The following is a 23,886-nucleotide window of genomic DNA, read 5'->3' as shown; positions in this document are numbered from 1 at the left end:
GGACTGGGTAGTTCTTGAATGCCCCTTGACAGAATTGTGTGAGGATTCTGACACCATAGTGCCACTCGCTACTCATTTATATTTATTTATGTAAGGTGTTTCATGCGCGCGTTGCACGCTTATTTGTGTCCGACTGAGACAAGGGAGGAAGTGACCAGGAAGGCAGGTGTCCATCTGCAGGCAGGAGTGCACTCATTCCAGGGTACTGATCTAAATGGATGTACTTGCACAAATTTTGAGTTTGGGTTCTTGTGTCTGAAATTGTTTTAAAGGTGAGCTAGGTTGGATTGGATGGAAAACTCGGTGCTGCTTTAGTGTTAGCATGGTCTGTATCACAAACGTAGGTCGCAGTATTACCTTGGCTGTCTTTCATGCTAGGGTTAGATGGAGAAACAGAAAAGAGGAGTATGTTTTTTTAATTATTAACTATTAGTTTCTTTTCTAATGGAATAGAGTATCATGGCTTTGGTAGTGGAGTTCCAGTGCTCCTGCCATTTCTGGTTAATATGGTTTCCTGTTATGCCTTGGACTTCTGTTATACTATATTAGAGTGGGGCAGCGTTAGGGTTTCCTAACATGTTTTTTTGCGACTTTGTCGGCTAGCTCATTACCAGGGATTCCTATATGCGAAATTATCCACATGAATTCAACTATCTGATCCACTGTGGATAATTCCTTAAGCATATAGAAAGCCCTAGCCAAGAATTGCTCTCTTTTTTTGGTGATGTGAGATTTGATGGATTCTTTTACACTAAATGAGTCGCTGATGATAACTTCTTTTGGAACTAGTTGGTCTTTAAAGCGTTTTAATGATTCTATTATTGCCCAGAAATCTATAGTGAAAGTAGAGCAATGGTCTGGTAATCTGGATCCTATTTGTATGTTGAATTCGGGAATAACCACTTCAGCTGCTGCTCGGGGATAGGGGGTTGGTTGGTTGGTTGGTTGTTTTGGACCAGTCAATAAAACTCTGTACGAAGCCAGAGTAAGTGTCTTGTATTTCCATTGCTACGATGGTTTTGAGTTTAGATTCTTGTCGGGGTGGGGCCAGGGGCGTGAGTGTACTCTTCTTGTAGAGCCTGTGTCGGCAGCTTTTCCCTGAGTTCTAGGATTTGTTTGCCACCTGGCGGGTTAGGAACTAGTTTGCGGCATTTGTTGCATTTGCTAATGGTTACGTTTGTAGGATGCGAGTTGTGGTAATTTGTGAATCGTTTGGAGTAACGGAGGAATATTTCCTGTCTTATTTTTAATGGCAGTTTACCGGCGAGGACTTGAAGCTCCTCCAATGTTTTCGATGGCAGAGTGCCAGTGCAAACAGATAATGCTTTCCTTTGGATGGTATCGAATTTGTTCAGTAAAGTTTGTTTCGCTGAGCTGTAAACTTGGCATCCATAATCTTGCTACGACCTTACAAATGATCTTTAGATGATTAATAAGGTTTCTAGATTGGATCATCAGATTTCTTAAGAGATTATTATCTTTATTGCAATTTTGAATTAGTTGTTCAATTTGTTGTTTCCAAGTTAGATGATTATCGATGAACATACCTAGAAATGCTTACTACCTTAACATATTTGATTAACTGGTTTTGAATATAGAAGTTGGGATAAATTATCTGGTTATTGCGTTTAGGGGAGAAGATTATTGCTGCGGTTTTTTTCATGTGAGATCTTAAGACCCCATTTATCTGCCCATCTCCCTATGTTATCTAGGCTTTTCAGGATTTCTTTGACTACTTTATTGCTAGCGGGGTTCCCTGCCGTACAGATGCCGCTGTCATCAGCGAATTGGGAAATGTTGACATCGTTTTGTCGCTAGGTTGAGGTCAAGGTCGTTACTCATGATGTTGAATAGCGTAGGACTGAGTACACTCCCTTGTGGGGTTCCGTTTTTGAGGAGGTATTCTTTTGAGGTGGTGTTTCCGACTCAAGTGGTTATTCTGCGACCCGTTAGAAAGTTTTCGATCCAGTTAAACATGCGTCCAGTAATTCCGAAGTGGTTGAGTTTTGCCATGAATCCTTTGGTCCAGACAAGATCAAACGCTTTTTCAAGGTCAAGGAAGACTGCTATAAGTTGTCTTTCTGATTTTCTTTTGGAATGGAATGTTATTTTTGATATGCGCTTCTGGTCTTAAAAGTTGATCTGTGGAGGAGCGCCTGCTGCGGAAGCCACATTGGTTTTCTGATAGGAATTTGTTACTTTCTAGGTGATGTTTAAATCTGTTGGCTAGGTTTGTTTCCATCATTTTTTCATATGTTATTAGTAAGGGAGATGGGACGATACGAGTTAATCTTATCAGGGTCTTTACCTGGTTTAGGGATTGGGATGACAATTGTTTGTTTCCAGCTGAGTGGTAGTTTTGCACTTTTCCAAATTTGGTTGAGCAGTTTTATAATGCTTGTTGTAATATTGTCTGGAAGATTTTTGTATATGATATGTCCAGTTTGATCTTTCCTTGGTGACGTTTCTTTTTTAGAACATAACGCTATTTTCCATTCCTATAGGGTGATTTCGGAATTTAAATCTGAGTTCGTGAACTCTAGGTCTTTAAAGAGGTTAGAAAGTGTGGTTTCAGCTTTGTTTCTGCGTTTTTGGAAGTTCCTAGTGTAGTTGTTATTACTGCTCATGGCCGCGAAAGGGTTAGCAAGTAGGCCACCTTTGTCATGATTGGTTGTAGCATTTTTCAGCTTAGGTGTTAAGTTAATAGCTTTCCCCCGATAGATTGTATTGTGTCTCATACTTGTTTAGAGTTAGATTTGAGGTTCAGTTTGGAGCCAAATTGATGCCTGTTTTATCTTTGGCTAGTTTTATGATCCCTTCAAGATGTTTTTCTTTGTCTTTATATTGGATGAAATCTATTGAGTCTCTTGTTCGTTTATACTTGTTAAGTACCTTTTTTATATCTCTGTGTGCTTTGTGACATTGATCATCCCACCATGGTACTGAGTGTTTAGTCTTGAGTATTTGTTTTCTTTTGGCAATATTTAGGGCAGCTGCATTAAGAATGGTATTAATTACGTTGTCATGGAATATTGTTATATCTGGGTCTTCGAGTTCTTTGGTATTAATAGCTGCTAGGGTGTTTCAAAAGTTATTCAAATCAGCTTTATCATATCACCATTTGGGTGGGGCTTCGTGGGGGCTTGTGCTGAAATGATTGTTGGAGGGATATTATGATGGGCAAAAGGTCGCTACCTAATGTGTTACCTTAATCAACCCACCAGTTTGTAAGTTAGGCTAGTTTGGGTGTGTATATAGTATGATCGATTGCTGATAGGGAGCCATCCTCAGGATTAAGTTGAGTTTTAGACCCATCATTGAGTATGGTTCGGTTGGACTCGACAATCCATTCTTCAATTAATTTGCTTCTTTGATCCCTTCTACTTTCTCCACATAGTTCATTGTGGGCATTGCAGTCAGCACAAATGATTAGGTTTCCAGACTGGTTGTAGGTGATTTGTCGATAAGATTCAAAGTTGATTAGGTTGTCATTGACCCCTTGGTGATATATATTAGTTATTATTATACTACTCTATCCAATGTTGACTAATACAGTTTGAATTTCATTTTTGTTATTGATGTTTATTGGCATTGGGATCGTTAATGTTTCAGAGTAGGGAAAGGAGTCGATTAGAAATATTGCAAGACCAACTCCCTTTTTCCCATAGCTAGGACTTTTGAATATGCCTGGTGAGTATCCGGAGATTTTTGGTACATGTTTCAGGTTCTCTGATAAGTGTGTTTCCTAGAGGCCGTTTGTGCCAGGTTTATTAATTGCGTTATGTATTTTGTGTATTAATTCAGGTAGGTTTTTGGATAGGCCCCTGCAATTCCCTTGCCAGAATAGTCAGGTTTTTTAGTTGTGTTATCCATTGAGATTGGTAGTGGTTGTGGTTATGATGGTGGACTGAGGAGTAATTGTCATAATGTTTGATAACACTTGATGTAGGTGGTCTATTATTTTTTCTAATGTGGGGGGTCAGCTGCTTTGTTGGGGGGGGGGGAGTGTATGACTGTTTTTTTTGTGGTATTGTTATGACTTTGATTATTTTTCCTGACTGCATTTCTGCTGAGTGGGTTTCAGATTTTGATACAGTTTGGGGCGGATTATTTTTGTGCGGAGAAGGGGCCTTTATTGGCAGTGTTTGGAGTTGAGAGGTTAGTTGACTTCCTTTGTTCCAATTTGATGGATGTTGCATTGCTATTATCCATTTTATTTTTTGGTGCCTGGTATGTCAAATGTTTGGCATTCATGAGGTTAATTATTTGATTTTCTTTAATAGTATAGATGCATTCAGATGTTCTGGGGTGGTGTGGTTATCTGCAGTTTGGGCATTTGTTAATTACCATTTACTTGCCTCTCTATGTTGTCCCCCGCAGCGGTTCCATCTATATTATTATCGCCATTTGTTGGCGTAGTCTCCCCAATGTTGACAGTTGGTGCAGAATCGGAGTTTGTTGACAAAAGTTTCCATTCTTTGTCTTACTCCGGAGGGATCTAATTTTATCAAGGTTGTTAGGGGTTCTTCTGATACTATAACTGCTTTTGTGTGTGTGTGGGGGGGGAGAGTCCTTAACGATTTTTAAATCGGTATGCTTTTTCAATTTATGCACCATTCTCATTTCAGTTTTCTAAGCAGTGTTTGGTCATTTAGGTCTTTATTGTATCCTTTGAGGGTTAGTACTGCTTTGATGTTCCTATTTAGGGGTGGTTTGGCAGGTTTTTTTTGGTCCGTTTTGGATTCAAATGGGTTTTCGCTGTCAGGTTTAATAGGTCTATTTTGTATTTTGAGGTGCCTTTTGATTTTAACTCCAATGTGGCATAGGTCGTCCAGTTGCAGGAATTTTCCCACTTGGTAGTTCTTGCTGCAGTGAACAATTAGGTAGTCAGTGTTTGGTCTAAGTAACCTAATTAGCTCAAAGTGTGCTCGGGAAAGGACGCCTATAATGATGTCGTTGCTTACGTGGAGCAGTTGCCTGTCCCAACTGATTATATATAACGTATGTTCCACTGAATGAAAACTTGGTTTTTCTTCCTGGTTGTTGCCTGGGGGAGAGGCTTTGTTAGTACTTGTATACTGTTTCCCAGTTTGTGTTGGAGTGATGGTGGGTTTTGTTCTAACTGTTTATGCGCTGAACAAAAATAGTATTCTTACTTAACACGAGACTTTAGACACAGCATAATGTACAATAGAGAAAATATAATTCCTGCCACAACACAATATAATCCTTCGTTACCTAATATATGCCTTACAATAAATAAATATTGGAGTCTCCAAAATTTATCAAATAAATTTTTTAATATTTTACTGATTTAGGTTACATTAGAGACTTTTGTATCTTTTTTTTCCTGTCACATATATAAATTGTTATGATGATGCATATTATTCATGACGTTACAATAATGACGTAATTGTTTTTTTTAAATATAAAGACGTGATCCGATTCTTTCAAACCATTTTGTGCCTGAAGAAGCATGCAGCAAATGCGAAACTGGTTGCATAGAATTATCGGCGTTTGTGTTGTTTTATTATCCCAAGTCTAAAATATGAAAAAAACTGAAACTAAAAGCTACTATGCTTATATTGCATTCACATGAAGAAACCAATTCCAAGCTGAAATTTAATACCAAATTTATGCCTCAATCCTTCGTCGGTGTCAGTGCACGTGTCGGTGTCAGCGTCAGTCTGGTTTTGTTTAGGTTTTGCCGTTCGTGTTCGTTTGCTCGACGTTTCAAAAGAAAGGCATTCAAAGCTTAACAAAGTCATACAAAGTGATAATAAAAATGTGTACTATTGTAGTACGGTGCTTTTGCCGCATAAAGTACAAAAAGAAAAATATTGGATTTACTACGCACACCATAATGAATGACTGGAAACTGGGAAACAAATTACAAATTCACTGCATCTCAAAAAGGCATATAAAGCCTGACAAAGTCTTAACTGGAATGTTTTATTATTTTGAAATGTCTGTAGATGATATATATTATAGACAGAAATAGTTATTTTTCACACAGGCACACAATGTCATAAAATGGCAGAATTAAAATATTTTAACTGAGATTAAGGTAGCGCGGTCCTACTCACCTACTTGTAATTGTAACAGGCGTAGACGCATGCTAATGAAATACAGTAGCACTTCGCATTCATATGCCGCACATTATATATCGACAGTAAATATTTTCCAGTATTGTAAGTTTCAAAAACGTTTCAAGCCTTGTACTGAGTTAAATAGATTATTTAAAAATATAATGATCATAGACAAAGCAATTTCTAATTTTGTTTTATTTATTGATATAAAATTTGTATCAAAGCTACATATTTGTAAGTAATTGTCATGCATTTGCAAGTCGTGATCCTGTCAGTTTTTCCTACTGACACTTAACGTAATTAAATATATTTATAAACGGACGCGAGGATGTTTCGCTGTCAAACAAAAGGAGAATCAGTATAATTAACAAGTAAGAAAATTAAATCTCCATTTGGAATGATATTTCTATAAACTTGCACGAACCGTAAGCAAATATTTTTAGAAGCCTACAATATTGTACAAATAATGATAAGAAAAAAAAACATGTCTTGAGAAAAGGTATGATTTATTATTTAACGTAAGTCGCAATAGTTATATATGTCCTTGTGCGTCTTTGCGGTGTTTAGTAGGACCATTACGTATGTAAGAATAGTATGTACGCTGTATCCATAATACATACACCATTCGTTGTGCAAGCCTCGTTTTCTTTTAACAAGAAATGTACATCTCGAGGTATATGTTTGATAGGCGTACATAATATATATATATATATATATATATATATATATATATATATATATATATATATATATATATATATATATATATATATATATATATATATATATATATATATTACGCAATCATCAAAATATCAACTTTCATATCTATTAAATTATCACCCCCTTTCGAAAGAATACAATTTTAGTTTTTTTTATCTCCAGATTTGTACGTAATTTCCAGATGTTGCAGTCTTACATTAGTTGTTTTTTGTATAGAAATCTTTGAAGCTGATAGGCAGTTTCGTCTAAGGCTTACAACAGTATAAATAAATTACTAAACTCTGGGATACACCGTTATTCTGGTAAGAAATATGTGTCTTTAAATCGTTTATCAATAGCGAATATAAAATATGTGATAATACACATCTTTGCCTTATCTCGGCTGGGCAGTTAAATGTTTATGCCAATATATTTGGTTGATTTATATTATCTGATATTGCAACATAAATACACCTTCCTAATATGACTTCTTCTGGATATATAGATAAAAGTAGATACAAATTAATAACTCGTTATAACATATATTGGAAAATTTTATTTACTGTCCATAATCAGTCAAAAGAACAATTTATAAAATAATGACAAACATTTGAAATATGATTGTCTGAAGACCTTTCCAATACTTTATCAGTGTCCGAATTAGAACTCTTTCACCGTTTTGGGTAATTATTTCGACATAATGACGTTGAAAACAAGTTTTTTAGTTCGGTTAATGTTTTTCATCAATATAATTAACAATGTAAATATTATTATTTTTTAATTTGACTTTGCATGGTTTTGTGAGGCTTTGCATGGTTTTGTCAGACTTTGTAATGCTTGGACAGGCTTTGTCAGGTTTAGAAGTATTTAGTACTATTCGGCATTATGTCACACTCATGTGTATTTATATAGTCAGTGTCAATGTCCCCCGATTAATAAACTATTGTATTGAAATGCACTATTCAGGCGGCGAAGATCAATTTTATTATTTTCTGTTCCAGTGTAGTTACAAATAGTGATATATATCTATCTATCTACCTATCTATCTATGTCGTATAAAGAGAATAAAAGGCATATAGAATGAAACGTGGTTTCTTAATTGATAAAATAATCACTGTAATCGTTGCTCTTGTCAGGTAAATTATAATTCGTGTACGAGACAATTTCATATAAAAAAGATTGAAAATTAAATGCTCTGTATTGCTATTATGTCTCACCAGTTCTTCCGTTATACAAAAGCGTCAGACTAGATGAATATATACGAAGAAATATTCTGTAAAATAGAGTATTGCCTTTGATGCAATTAATCAATTACCAGTAACACGCTCCTATTAAAAAAGAAGAAAAATAAACTAATATACTTAAAATGCTTGAAATGGACGCTAAACAACGTCGATTATGTAAATGAAGTTTGTGATTATTTCGTGTGATACATACAGAAGATAGAATTACAGAACGTTTTATAATTATAGTTAACAAATATGCCAGGAAACAATAAAATAGTGAGTATTTTCCACTAATTGTTTATTGTATTTACTTTTTTCTGGTATTTTTGCCTTGTTCGGGTAATTTCATTTCGTTCCGGGTTGTTCCGATAAATAGTTGGATCCCACTTATATGAACATAGAACACAATTAATTTTACTATATGTTCTCTGCCTTTGTTTCTCAGTTCTGACATTTCCAATGTGTGACAATCAATATAAATCATTTATTAATTTAAAATACCTTATAAGATCATTTCACAGTGAAGTTTTTGTCAAAAGTTCCTCGGAATGTGTTTGAAAGGTTGGACTGTAAACAAAGCAACATGCAATGGAACACATATTTCACTTCCGGGTCATCATCAAGGCCTTATTGCTCACTGTGCACTGTCGCCTACATACACACAGATAACCGTGCCATAAGCTCACATTCTCAAAAATAAACAATCAGCTTTAAATTCCTACCAAAAATGCATAAATATAACTCTTATATCACCACCAAAATGAGAGACAAAATGTTCTAAAAAAAAGACTAGAACTACTTTCGTGGGTACTGAACTAGAAGTACCAATCGTGATCCGATTCCATATGGTTTTGCTCGTGTTAGTATAAAACTCGAAAAGGACTCATTCTTGTAAAAACGGACCTTTCCGTTTGGCTACAAGGGGTATGTTTTGATCACGACAGCTGTCAAGATTGGTATTTGAAGATCTAACCAATATGAATTTCAATCAACAAAAGTTATAAAGAAAAATATAAAGACAAACTTTGCTTTTGATCAGTATTTTGATGTTCAGCACAAAGGAAGTACGTAAAAAGGACTTCCCTACTGCAAACGACCGGGAAAAGAATCTTTATCAATAAAAACCTTCTAGAATTAAATTTCAAGTTATGGTAGAAACTGTTAATGACAATGCCAATTAACGTCTATCATTCGAAATATATCTTAAAAATATATTATTTCAATTGTTATTAATTGAGCAATTTTTCTGCAATCTGATTTGTTATAAATGGTCACTGATAGTGATATGGCATTATTTGCACATTGGTAAATTATGCGGACTACATTGGTTCCCATATTGCATGTCATATTATGTGAAGCTTATATATATCGATACCTTACAAAATAATACCCCAACCCACCCACCCCTCACACCGTGATGTCCAATGAAACTTTGCAACCCTCCTTGAAGTTAAAACAATACAATCGCATAGTGCTTCCTGCACTCCACAACATTATTCCAATGTTGCCAAAGAAAGGACATGGCATTCATTACAAGTTTGTCATCAGAAAGTATTACAACTAACATCGAGAATTCGATCTAAAATCAGTTATTAAAGTTCAGGATCACAATAGGAGCAGGAGATCTCACTAAAAATGGACAGAATTTTGCTTATGAAAGGTTAAGATGTGCAGAAGGCAACAACAATGAATGTTCAAAACAAAACGCCAAAAATGCAGGCGTAATGTTGGAAAAGAGAATAGCCTATTTGAAACAGCAAGAACCACAAGTAACTAAATATTATCCAAGGAAGTTTTCGAGATCATTGCCATGATCTGTTGTAACACTTTACCCCATAATACTGTACACGAATCAACGACTCTTGCCAACAAGATGGAACTATGTATTCTGGCACAGAGAAGAGGCTATAATAGACACACCTCTCCCCCACTACCGATTTAAAAACCAAAAGCAAACTTAGTCATTTCATTTACGCTTTTATAATAATAACCTGATAGTTTCCAAGGGGTCCTAAACACTGTCTCATGCAAATATGGCGACAGTGTTGCTAAAGTAACTCACGTTTGGTTCGAGTCGCCAGTATGTTGACAGTGTTTGGGATCCCCGGGCGACAATCAGGTTAGAACTGACGAGGCATTTTGCATATCTTTATCTTGAAGCCTTCTGTTTTTAAAATCGATTGGGGAGTGAATGAAATGGGATTGTGTGAGAATCATTTTATAATAGAAAATTAAGAGCTACTTAGATTGGAATTATGATAATTAAATCGTCAGGGTGGCGTAAATATCGAAATCTAAATTGTTACGTAATCAGTCAGAAAAGTAACATAAAATCCCCTGGACTCTTATGTTTTTCCATGATTAATAATTCCTGTATATAGGTACCAGTAGGTCGGCAAAACATCAGACAAACTACCTCACAGTTTCGGAATACACATTACATTACAGGGGAAAATGGTTGACACTAGTATATAGTATTAGATTCTAATTCTAAACGAAATACAGAATATAATAATGGCTGAGAGAGAGAGAGTGAAAGTGATTATTGTAACCACTTTATATATGAAAACATATCTACATTCAAACCCATACATATGTAGCCACATACATACATACATACATACATACATGCATACATACTGCCCATTGACATATGCATGCCAGTACTAGATTCAACATTCACTTATTACAAGTTTTATACAATAACTATTTTTGAAAACTCATTTCAAAATGTTTACCTTCTATTGTTATCTTCGGTCATTCAGTTATTATACGTCTATGCAATCACTTTGTTCTTTACTTATTTGATAATGCTTTTACATTCTAGTGTCATTTTCAGTAATTATTTGCTCTTCTTATCAATCTCCTAACAAGACATATACATAAATTAGGAAACAAATATTACTTTAACATTTTACTGCATTAATACCTTTGCAATCACTCTGCTTTGTAAACGTGTATATTATATAACTAATACATTTTTCCTTTCTAAAATACCTAACAACAAAATAAATGAAGATATACCTCTATCACTGCACATATGGTTAATTTCTTATATGGACGCATCTGAGCTTAATGTAATTTGCAATTGCGATTTTAAAATATAGTCGAATCATTAAAAGAGACCTTTGTATATTTGCCGTTTGTCATCAAACTTTTTCCATGAAAAATTTGTATATGCATAATATCTTTCTGGCGTGAAATAGAACTTAATCTCTTCTTCTAAATAACCAATATTTCGGTTTCATTGTTAAATATACATTTATTGAAATATAATTTCAGTTGCACGAAACGAAGATTGATCCCCGAATCATTTGTTTTACTTGATCAGACCAAACATCAACTCTCTTTTTGAAACGTGAAAATTATGCAGATGATTATAACACGTAACCCTTATCAATCCAATAAAACGTGTAAATATTTAATCAGGGTTTGAACCAGTTAACAAAAATATTAGATAAAGTCTCTAAGGAGTCATACATTAAGACCACATGCATGTAAGGACCTTTCTAATTTTGTTCAGTGTGTTTTGCTGGTAAAAAGTATATGCATTATTTTAGTCTGAAACAAGCTAAGTTTAGAAAATTTAGTTACTTTAAAAGGTAGAAAAGTATTCCTTCCAGTCACTCTCGTCTATAAACTGGTATTCTCGTTACCATTTCGATGACATAGAAGTATTATCGTTTAATTTTCATGTACACTCTTACAGCCCTTTTTTCCTTAACGAGCAAAATTACAGCTTTTTGTAAACATGGGCCATATAAATTTGAATTAATGATTTCCATGAAGTCTGTTGGGAAAAACTGAATGGCACTGAGCATGCCTTGAAACTCTAAGATGTTGACATGCATTCCAAATTTATCTTTAAAACATTGTATATTTTAATCCATAAATCGATTTTATTAACTAAATTGTTTACATATAAAATTCCATTTTTCACCCACTGAACGCTGAAAGAATTTCCATCATTAATATAAGGATTCATCCATATTTGAGTTTTATGAAAATAAAATCGAGTTCTCTTCATTAAATTTGAAATGTAATTCAATATATACTGCAAATGCATCAGTAGATAATGCATTCAAAATATTCCTCACCTTCGTCATAAAATCTATACCAAAAGTGAAATCATCTCTATAGTTGGCATGGACGTTGATCAAATCTATTTCCATTTAGGTTTACAGGTGACAAGTCTTCTCACCCAAGTGAGTATTCCTTCCAGTCACTCCCATCTATAAACTGTTATTCTTGTTTCTATTTTGATAGAGATGTTGACCTAGAAGTGTTATCTTTTAGTTTTTGATGTGTAATCTTGCAGCCCTTGTTTTCCTTAATGAGCAAAATTACAGCTTTTTGTAAACATGAGCCATATAAATTTGAATTAATGCTTTATATGAAGCATGTTGGGAAAAACTGAATGGCACTGAGCATGCTTTGAAACTCTAGGATGTTGACATGTATTCCAAATTTATTACAAAATATTGTATATTTTAACCCATGAACCGCTTTCATTAACTAAATCGTTTACATACAAAATTTTCTTTTGCTCCGACTGCATATATATAAAGCTTGAATTTCCATCATTAATATTAGAATTAATCCATATTGGAGTTTTAAGAAAATAAAATCGAGTTCTCTACATTAAATTTGTTATGTAATTCAATGTATACTGTAAATGCATCAGTAGATAATGCATTTAAAGTATTTATCACCTTTGTTATAAATTATATACTAAAAGTGAAAATATGTCTATATTTGGCATAGGCGTTGATTAAATCTCTTTCCATTTAGGTTTCGAGGTGACAAGACTTCTCATCGAAGTGAGTTTCAATGAACGTACAAACATGTTTATGTCAAACGTTTTCAACCCTCCTTGAAAATACACTTTACATAAGACCTTTCTTTTGACTTTATATTTTCCTTTGACCTTTATTTACATTGAGAATGATTAGCAAAATTTACACATCATAAATACTCAGCTATGATCATTTAATCCTAAATTATATAAAATTTGATAAAACCCAAGTGGTGACGAGCGCATGAGGCGTATGCGGAAAGAACATTGTATTTGTTTGGAAAATGGACATTGTATTTGTTTATAGAAGCTGTTCAGCGTAGTTTATAATTAAGAAATGATGTTTTGGAATAGTTATTAATCAATAAGGTAATAATGGAAAAATGATGAAAAATAAAAATCAAAGACTATTAGGAAGGAGTTTGTTATTGCAGGAATACAAACTTGATATCAGAACATCAAAGGAAAAGATAACAGCAGATGCACTTTCTCGTGTATAACAATATATTAAAATATGTAAACTGTGTAATTTATATGAGTTCTTCTAACCTCATTTACAATTAGTCTGTTGTAAAAATAAAGCTTTATGTATAAATCTTTCTTTTTCTGTATAGAGCATGTGTTTTGTATATTCGATTTAATTATATATGATTTAATATATATTTATTTCAAAATAATTGTTTGTCAGTTTTAATTTTTTTTATTTTTCATTACATGATATTGTAATGTAAATGTATTCGCTAGAGACGATACTTTTTCAGAAAATAACTTTGTCAGTTTATAAACAAAAGGTGTTGATCTAAATCCGGACCTTGTTTCAAAATTTGTGGCAATCACGTAAACAAGTTCTATCTTTATTTTAAAATGATGCGATGTTGTCGAGATCATGATGGGACTTCGTGTTTAAGATGCAAACAATTTTTGTATTTTTTATTCCTTAGTAAAATGGTTTTCGTCAGGGTCATACTGGGTCTACGTGACCTTTAGCAGGTATATGGTTTATATATGCTTCGAGATGATCACATGACCTCTTATTAACGTTGAGAAGACGTTATAACCTATGTTTTAGAGAATTATTCTCAGTAGAAGCTGGGCTGTTAAAATGCTGTTTTATTTTAAATTTGTGTTGTACTCTTTGGAGTTAGTTCAAATTACTTGGATTCAAAAGGATTAATTTGTCTGGAAAATAGATGTGCTCATGTGGGATTCTTAATCAAAAACAGTTCTTATAAGAAATTTGTTTTGATTTCTAAAACCGGAGTGATAATTCTTGTTTCTACAAGGAACTGTAGACTTCAACACAACATATTGCAGCATATATGATGGTCTTCCATCTTGGATTCTTAGTCGGAATTCGAACTTGAAATCAGAAGAACATTTTGTTATTAGGACTACTAAAATTTTATTCTTGGATTATTTTGGATTTGATTCTATAAAACCGTAAGCTTATAATACTTTCATTTTTACAGAATTTGTCCATGAAAATAAATTATTTTCTTCAAAGTTTGTTATTTTCTCTCTTTCTTGTGTTACTGTTTCTTCGAGTAACATAAGAATACACACACACACACACATATATATATAAACTACAAATTAACTGTATTGATTGTTTAAGTGTTAATTTGGATTTTAGATGTGGATTTTTTAACATAGTTTTTAACAGCTTTTCAGTCATATCGCTACGATATCTGCAGTGTGGCAGTTTATAGTGATGTCTAGCACTGGGTCATCATGGCGCAGACATGTAGCACGATGTCCCACCCATTCACATTCTCCTGACACCAGGCCGACCAGTCCTAACACTAACCTCTTAATGCTGAGCGTCAAGCGAGGCAGATGCTTGTGCCATTTTTGTAAGTCTTTGGTATGACTCAGCTGGGGATCGAACCCACGACCTCCCGCATCCAAGGCGAACGCTTTAACAACTAGGCCACTGGAGCGGTTTTAGTGTTAATAATTTGTAGAATTAGTTCTCTGAATTCATAATGTTCCATTTAATTTTCTGCAAATTATTGTTTAGTGTTAATAATTTTCTGAAAATTATATGGAACATTATGAATTCAGAGAATTAAATTATTATGCGATTCGTTAAACAAAGAATATTAAAATATATTTAGTATATATGTGTTACTCACAACTTATAATAGATAGCAGAATGTGTTGGATAAAGACTATTTTTAAACCAATCTAACAGAAGAATGAACATAATGAGACCAATACGTATAAACAAAATATTTACTGCATACGTCATAATTCCCCAACAATATAATAATTATAAGACTCGATTTATATGGATATATGTGTCTGACACAATGCGAATATTCACAGGACAAGTTGTAAAAGAAATGGGTTTATGAACACAAATATAAAAACAACCAACTGTTGGTCATGCCACCTGGAAAGAGTTATGGTCTTAGCTCATTATAAAATAAATTTATAAAGTTGTACCTGCTGAGCCTGGATTTGTCACACTCAGTAAAACTACCTGTAAGTGACAACAATGTATCTTCCACAAAGCTTCTACTTTTAATGTAGAGTTATCTTGAACTTTAGCTTTCTTCACATCACTTTCATTTTCCTCTAAAGATTCCTACTGTTACCATCTGATAATCCTAGCAAGTCACGTGGATACTCAACAATTATCTCCTTTGGAACTGTAAATAATGGAAAAATTAAATCAACGATTTATTATTCACTCTTTAAAAAAATAAAGTTTTAAACATCAAAAGTGTCGATAAGCTAGTGCATCCATAATTAGGTCAACACATTTTAACCTGAGCCAACCAGACTTAACACTGTGACCGAACTATAGGAGCTCAAATTAGTTTGTGTTATTAAAATTTAATAATTTAATTTGTTCCAGTTGCATAAGGAATGTACCAGTTAAAACTCATATAATTTTCTCAGCTGCTAATGTGTAGAGTTTTATTTTCATTTTAACGTATAACGTATATATCACATATTAACTGAATTAATGTAACCAGTGGCTCCAGGATTATTTACATATTTAAGGCCTGAGATCTTTTAAATTTTCACTTGGGGTAACAAGCTACAAATTTCTTTTGTACAAATCAACATTTTCCTGGGTTGGTCAGGCGAGTTGAACTACCTCAGTGATCTATTAGGTGGAGTGCACTTTGTCTTTTTATCCAGTGGTGGATGGGGTGAGGGCATGGTTTCCATCTGACATTGGTCTTCTTTTGTGATACCAGTAAACTACTCATGCAATTATACCAGGATTGTGCTTAATTTTCTGTTAAACCCAGGTTCCTGTTAAACTGAATTTTAATTATTTTCTTTCAACTTCCTCAACTGCGAATGCAGAGCTTGCTGAAATTTCTTAATAGTTTTAAAGTTTCCTCCTTCGAGGTTTTAAACCGATAAACTTCTTCAAATCTTAAAACTATACGATTGGATTAACCAATCTCTGGTTGAAATGAGAAAATTGAAACATGGAATTAATTCGTAATTGTATCCAAAAGATTCAATCAAGACGTTCACATAAATGATTGAAAACTTTAAAATACGTTTTTGAGCATGGGGAGAACTTTATAGAGAAATAAAAGCTGTTCTCTTATCTCTGCAGAGGCTTGAAACAATACAAAGGAATGACATTAGCAGCATTTTATCAGCAAACAAGCTAGTTTTTGTTCTCCCACCACTCTTCAACAGTTACATTTACCTTAACTTTCAAACTCTTCGATAATTCGTCTCCAATCTCTTCATCATGAACAAGTTTTACTCTTCACTGGCTTCGATGATGTGCTTGTCCTTGCCATATTAACGAATTAAGTTGAATATTCTGTTGAGTATTTTACAATCTCAAAGACTCGCTCAGGTGGTAGAATAAAGGCGTTAAAATGGCTTGAAAATGGCGCGTTATCTAGCCCCAGCTACAGGGTTCACTGCATCCATGAAGATAACTGGCATCCTTAACTCATGAAATCCGACGCTGTATACTTTAGCCTGCATATGCAGTTCCGCAACCAAGCATGTGCTACTTTTCAAGATTGCTGAGAGAACGATGGTTAGCACACGATACAAGTATCTTAGAACTGAAAACCCTTTTAATACATTGCCCCAGTCATTGAAACTTAATCTAACCGAAATGGGATTATTTCTTGATTTTGTGCATTGAGAATCTGTAAATGAAGTGATTCTTGTTTCTGAATTAACTGTATCGCATGTCATGAGAATGATCAACCTCAACTTGAAGTCCAAGGCTTTATCGATCACAAATTATGCAATTAATGTTAGTTATATATCAAAGTATGTATTTTTTCTTCTTGTCTTCGTTAAAAAAATAAGTGTTTGCAAAGATAATGTTCTTGATGCAAATAATTTCATGAGTTAAAAATATGTTTGCACCGATAGTAATGATTTATTGTTCGTTTCATATAGAATTTTCCCAATCTGTAACTTAGTAAAATTCCAGGTTAGCATCATTAAATGTAGACAACAGAATTCGTTTTCAATACTTCATGTGAAATGACTTAGGTTTCTTTTATCATCAAAACAAGATTTCCCTAACATAAGCTCTGCTAAAGTGTCACTTTCTTGAACCAGTGCCTAACTGACTAATATGCCATATTTATTATCTGTTCAATAAAGATGTATTACTCAGAGGTATTTTCTTTGTTCAGAGGTATTTAGATCAATTAAATATATTTACTTCCTAATTTCAGTTAGATTGTTTTTTAACATAATATGAAACTTTATAGGGATATATGTAACTATGCTCAACTTCATTTTAATTATGCACAGTTAATTCAAAAATCATTTTCAGGCTAGACATATCAGCTAAAACTATCTCTTTTAACACCTTTCTAGCTCCAATAATATGATATACTTCTTCAGCCAGTATTTGCTAAATGAAATCATCATCTAGGATGAACCACGCTGGGATTCAGTCATTTCAGATTTTCTAGGTAGCCCATATTTCAAACATTTGTAAAACATACTTGATGCATGGTTCAATCTATGACAGAATGCTTTTACAGGTCCCAATGTGCCAATTAAACTTAGTAAAGCAAAAGATTGTGCATATGTTAACTGAAAATATCGACATGACATTATCCGTGGCACTCAACAGATCAAACACTGCTTTCTAATTCATTCAAGTAGGTGGTTGGTTCAGTTTTTATTCTTTTAAAACAGTGTCATTGATAACCGAAAAATCCTTCAAGTCTGCTGTTTTTGTATTAAAACAAAATGTTCATAGCCAATAACATACTGAAGTGTATCCCCATGATTTGCCAAAATTCATTTTGAGAAATTATATGATGATAAAATGATGCACTTGTAAGAAGAGATGAAGGTTAAGACCCGAGCAAACCGAAGGTTTCCAACTACTGGAACTGGGCATCAAGCACGTTGTAGCCAGCAAGTAGAAATTATCAATGACATGTGAAAGGTGTCTTATGCATAATATCCAATTACTTCCTGTGGATTACAATACTGATAAATAGTGACAACAGAAACTAGCATATGATGGAAAATCAAAGTGTACTTCCAATCATCATACAATGCAAAACAAATAACTTAAAGTTTTCCACAATATTTTATTTTATAAGCAAACGCTCTAAAATGTAAAGACTTTCAATGACCTAGGCAATAATACCAATGACTTTTGAGGCCTTGGATTGAGGTGTTCATTGTCAATGACTTTCAATAACTTTTATTGGCTGTGCAGACCCTGCCAATGTAGCGATTGCTTCAGGTTTTGGTACTCAAAGGAGAATTTCTCAACATGTGTTAATGATCACCATACCGAACCCCCTAAACTCGTTTCCTTTATCTGGTATTAGAAGAAAGTGCGTTCTTGTACAGATAGGCACATATAGACTATATATTTCCAGAGTTTCAAATTTTGCAGAAAAAGGCTAAGTCAAACCTTTTGAGACACATAGATGTACAAATTAATTAATGTACAGTCAGTTGTACATAATTATCAAACATTGTAAATAGACATTGTCTTGTAAGCTAAGAATTATGTGAGACAGACACTATGAATAAAGTGAAAATTAATCAATCATTTTTTTTTAGATTTTTATGGCATTGTTTTTATAATCACAGGTATCAAAAACATATTGAGGGATTAGTAATATTTTATAGATGTCGACCTTTGCATATTAATAATTAATAAATATCATGACAATAATTTGATGAGGCATCTCTGTTCAAGATTGTCTTTTCATCTCCATTCTAAGGTATGTTTCCGGTACTTTATTTTTAGTTTTGTTTTCCAAGGATCATGTTTGGTCATTTTTATCACTGCATATTTTTAAAGAAATACAATAGCAAATAAGTAATGTGCAAGATCACAAACCAATGTAAAATAAATAGGTGACAAATTATATAAAGTATATTTTGCGTATTTATAAATATGTCAAAAAAGTATTACAATTTCATAAATATTGACGTACAACTGAAATACAGTTTCCTAAAGATGTCTACAGTCAACAAGATCAAGTGCTGGATTCTGGAACTTACCTTTTAATCCAATATCTCTGTAATGGGAGGTTTAGGGGTTCTCCCCCAATTGGGTCTCGAGGGGAAGTGCCCCCAATCGAGGGATCCAGGGGACAAAAGGCCACTGACAAAAAAATGCATTTAACACTCATAACAAACCTCTGCTGGTGCAACTTATGATCATAAAATAAACCAAAATAATCATCTGAAAAACTAATAAGCTGACCAGAAATGTTCAACTTGACTTCAATAATTTCAAAATATTTAGAGTCACATGAATTTGTTCTCCAATACTATTGATGCTGAAGTGATTTCATGTGGACGTCAGTGTTCATAGCGCAATTAATTCACAATAATTTGTCCACTTTTGCAGGAAATATGTTATACGTCTCTCATAACAAATCTGCAAAATAAACACCCAAGTACATCAACTATAAACAAATAATCCCATACATTCACTTGCCTTTTTCTTCAATGGATACAACCTGTTGATATACCAATCGAGCTCTTTTTGCGGCTTTGGCAAATATTTCTTTAGCCTTCCTTTATGTCACCGCTTACTTTTTTGGCTCAATGTGCAATCATTTTCTTTTCCTTCTCAATGAGAGCCTTTTACCTTTCAAGCTTGTATTGATGACATGCAGTGCACATAATCTGACAGAGGGTTACATCTGTTCTCTCATGCAAAAAATCTTTCTTCTGATAGTAATTACATGTAACTGCACTCTTTTCAGATGCCTTCTGAGCTTCAATGTTTCTGTATGCAACTTCATTTGTAGGTGCTGTTCCAAACTCTGCCAACCGTGATTACTGTAATTCATATCTTTCTTGCAGAGGTCACAAAATGCTAGTCCTCTAGCATCCTCTAAGTTTCCTATAAAATGACGAACTAAATTTCTGTCAACTTTTTGCTGCAGCCACTCCCATTTCCATATGTTTTTTTTAAACCTTTATCTAAACTTTTCCTGCCATGGTCTCTCTCAACAACTCGGGATGCCATGTTTTGCAAGTATGCTTCTTCTTTCCATTACGATCACATTCCATCACATGAAGATTCATTGGATGAATTTAAATCTTTGACCAATGAGAATACTCTTTATGAGACTCATGTGCTAAATAATATAGGGAACGAATAATTTACATGGGTTTTTGCAGAATGGGACCAGTAAGACCGTTTTAAAAACTCCGGATCGGAGATGATATAGAAAACAGAATATATCAACAAAAATCTGATTCAAATCAATTGAAAAGCAGAATTATGCTTTAGAATGGAGAAAAATCATGTCTGCGTACAGGAATTATCATGTTTTCTAAGATGCCTCATTAGGTCTTTATGTCTGCTAAACATTTTATCACACATTCCAAACCTAAATAGTGATTTTGCAGTGTGTATCCTCCTGTGCATCATTAGATGTCCACCCTCACTAAACATTCTATTACATATTTCATACTTAGTTTTTTCTCCAGTATGTGTGTATATTATCATGTGTCTTGCTAGATGTTCGCTCTCACGAAACATCTTAGTACATTCTCCACACTTAAATGGTTTTCCTCCAGTATGTACCCTCATGTTATCTATGACAGAGGTTGCAAGCATAACTTGTATTTTGCCGATTGTACTAATACACTGTTTGAAATGTTGATACACTGTATATTACGTCTTGTAACAATTTATGTGGTAATTTCAGTTTGTCATTGCTTGCAGTGTTGTTTACATGTTAAACTTTAAATTTTTTCATCTATTATTTACTTCACATGATTGATAAAAAAGAAGAATTGAAATAAAATGTCAAGAAGAAATACAAAAGATTTCTATCGCTGTAGCAGCAAGTAATTGCTAATAAAATCAAGAACAAATACATGTACAAATATTGATAATGCCTTGTATATGTTATTTTTTCACCTCCATTGATATGTATGGTACTGATGGTCCATTACTTACTTCACAATGATGCCATTTTCACTTTCTGGTTCTACAAAATAGAATACTTTCCAATTTTTTGGGTGGTTTGGGGTGTTTCCTTTCATTCACATCATGCTGGTTTTGGAATTTAGCAGGTTCTTCAATCTTAAATGGTTTTCCTCCTGTATGTGTCCTCATGTGATTAGTTATATCTCCACCTCAAGTCAAAACTTTATTACATACTTCACATTTTAATGGTTTTTCTCCAGAATGTATCATCAATTGCCTCATTAGATATCTGTCCTGACTAAAAATGTTATTACATACTTCACACTTGAATGCTTTTATCCTGATTACACCATCTATTACATATTCCACACTTGAATTGTTTTTCTCCAGCATTATCATCATGTGCTGATTCTGAGTTATATTTTCATTTAAAATAAAACCATATATTTCACACATAAATGGTTTTTCTGCAGTATGCATTATTATGTGCAATGTTAGTTGTCCCCCTTGACTTAAATGTTTTGCTCCAATATGTATCATCATGTGTTTCTTCAAATCTCCAATGAGACTAAACCTTATTTCACACATAAATGGTTTTTCTGCAGTATGCATTCTCATGTGTAACTTTAGCTGTCCATTCTGACTAAACATTCTATTACATTCTGCACATTTGATGTTTTTTCTCCAGTATGTATCACCATGTGTTTGTTCAAATCTCCAATCTGACTAAACCTTTCAGCACATATTTCACACTTATATGATTTTTCTCTAGTATGCATCCTCATGTGCAATATTAGCTGTCCACCCTGGCTAAACATTCTATTACATTCTGTACACTTAAATGTTTCTTCTCCATTATGTATCATCATGTGTTTTTCAAAATCTCCAATCTGACTAAACCTTTCAGCACATCTTTCACAATTAAATGATTTTTCTCCAGTGTGTATCCTCGTGTGCTTGTTCAAACTTGCATTCCATCTAAACATTTTATAACATACTTCACACTTATATGGTTTTTCTCCAGTATGTATCCTCGTGTGGTATTTCAGAGGTCCACTTTGAATGAAACTTTTACCACATACGTCACACGTAAATGGTTTTTCTCCAGTATGTATCCTCATGTGCTTATTCAAATCTCCATTCCATCTAAACATTTTATCACATACTTCACACTTACATTGTTTTTCTCCAGTATGTATCCTCATGTGCTCATTCAGACGTCCTCTTTGAGTAAATCTTTGATCACACACTTCACACTTAAATGGTTTTTCTCCAGTATGTATCATCATGTGAATCTTTACATTTTGACCTCGAGTCAGCATTTTATTACATACTTCACACTTAAATTGTTTCTCTCCAGAATGTATCACCTTGTGACTCTTCAGACTTCCTTTATGAGTAAACTTCTTATCACATACATCACACTTAAATGGTTTTTCTCCAGTATGTATCCTCATGTGCCCATCAAGATATTTACTGCGAGCAAAACTTTTACCACATACATCACACTTACATGGTTTTTCTCCAGTATGTATTCTCATGTGGTCATTCAAAGGTCCACGTTGAGTAAATCTTTTACCACATACATCACAGGTGAATGGTTTTTCTCCGGTATGTATCCTCATGTGATTGTTAAGATTTCCATTTTGACTAAACTTCTTATCACATACATCACACTTGAAAGGTTTTTCTCCAGTATGTATCTTCATGTGCCCATTGAGAGATTTACTGTGAGTAAAACTTTTACCACATACTTCACACTTATATGTTTTTTCTCCAGTATGTATCATCATGTGAATCTTTACATGTTCACATCAAGTCAGCATTTTATTACATACTTCACACTTAAATTGTTTCTCTCCAGTATGTATCACCTTGTGGCTCTTCAGATTTCCTTTTGACTAAACTTCTTATCATATACATCACACTTAAATGGTTTTTCTCTAATATGTATCATCATGTGCTAATTCAGAAATTTACTGAGTAAAAATTTTACCACATACATCACACTTAAATGTTTTTTTCCAGTATGTATCCTAGTGTTTATTGCTCAGATTTTCACTGTGACTAAACATTTTTTTCACATACTTCACATTTAAATGGTTCTCATTGAAATCTTCATTGTACATTTTTTAATCATAACAACATCACACATTAAAGGTGTTTTTTTTTCCTGCATGTCCTATCGTGCGTTTATTCAGATTGCATTCTAGGTTAAACCTTCACATGTAAATGGTTCCTTTCAAGCACTGATACATGACAGTGTACATTTTGGTGGCCTGTACCAGCGAAACATCCGACACAATCTTTACACTTATATAGGGTGAGACCATCGTTTTCCTCGGGTTAGTATAAAACTCAAAAAGGACTCCTTCTTGCCAAAACGGACGTTTTCGTTTGGCTTGAAGGAGTTTTAATTGCTTACAAAAGCTGTCAGTATTGGCATTTGAAGAATTATCCTCTATAAATTTCGATAAACAAAATTTAACAAGAATAATATAAAGGCAAACTTTGATTTTGACCAGTATTTTGTTGTGCAGCACATAACAAGTACGTAAAATGGTCTTCCATACGGCAAAAGACCGAAAAAGTTATCTTTATTTATCAGTAAAAGCCTTCCGGCATTACATTTTGATTTATAGTAGAAACAACTGGTAAATAAAAATGTTGATCAACGTTTATCATTTGAAA

General features: G+C 33.7%; 1 protein-coding gene across 1 annotated transcript in view; it reads right to left on the bottom strand.

Moving 5' to 3' along the window:
- LOC149783738 (uncharacterized) overlaps positions 1 to 23,490 on the bottom strand; it is a 28,734-nt gene extending 5,244 nt beyond the window's left edge. Inside the window, exons 1-3 of the mRNA XM_089932895.1 lie at positions 21,840 to 23,490; positions 21,510 to 21,606; positions 19,305 to 19,407 (exon numbers count right to left, since the gene is read on the bottom strand). Coding sequence (XP_089789021.1) covers positions 19,305 to 19,407; positions 21,510 to 21,606; positions 21,840 to 22,988 — 1,349 coding nt within the window. The 5' untranslated portion in view covers positions 22,989 to 23,490. The remainder of the gene's footprint in view (positions 1 to 19,304; positions 19,408 to 21,509; positions 21,607 to 21,839) is intronic.
- Positions 23,491 to 23,886: the final 396 nt, after the last annotated feature.

The sequence above is a fragment of the Sinohyriopsis cumingii genome, chromosome 14, assembly GCF_028554795.1.
Source record: "Sinohyriopsis cumingii isolate HCF-2022 chromosome 14, ASM2855479v2, whole genome shotgun sequence".
Taxonomy (NCBI): Eukaryota; Metazoa; Mollusca; class Bivalvia; order Unionida; family Unionidae; genus Sinohyriopsis; species Sinohyriopsis cumingii.
Note: the sequence above shows the minus strand (reverse complement) of the source record. Positions and strands in the feature narration are given on the sequence as shown.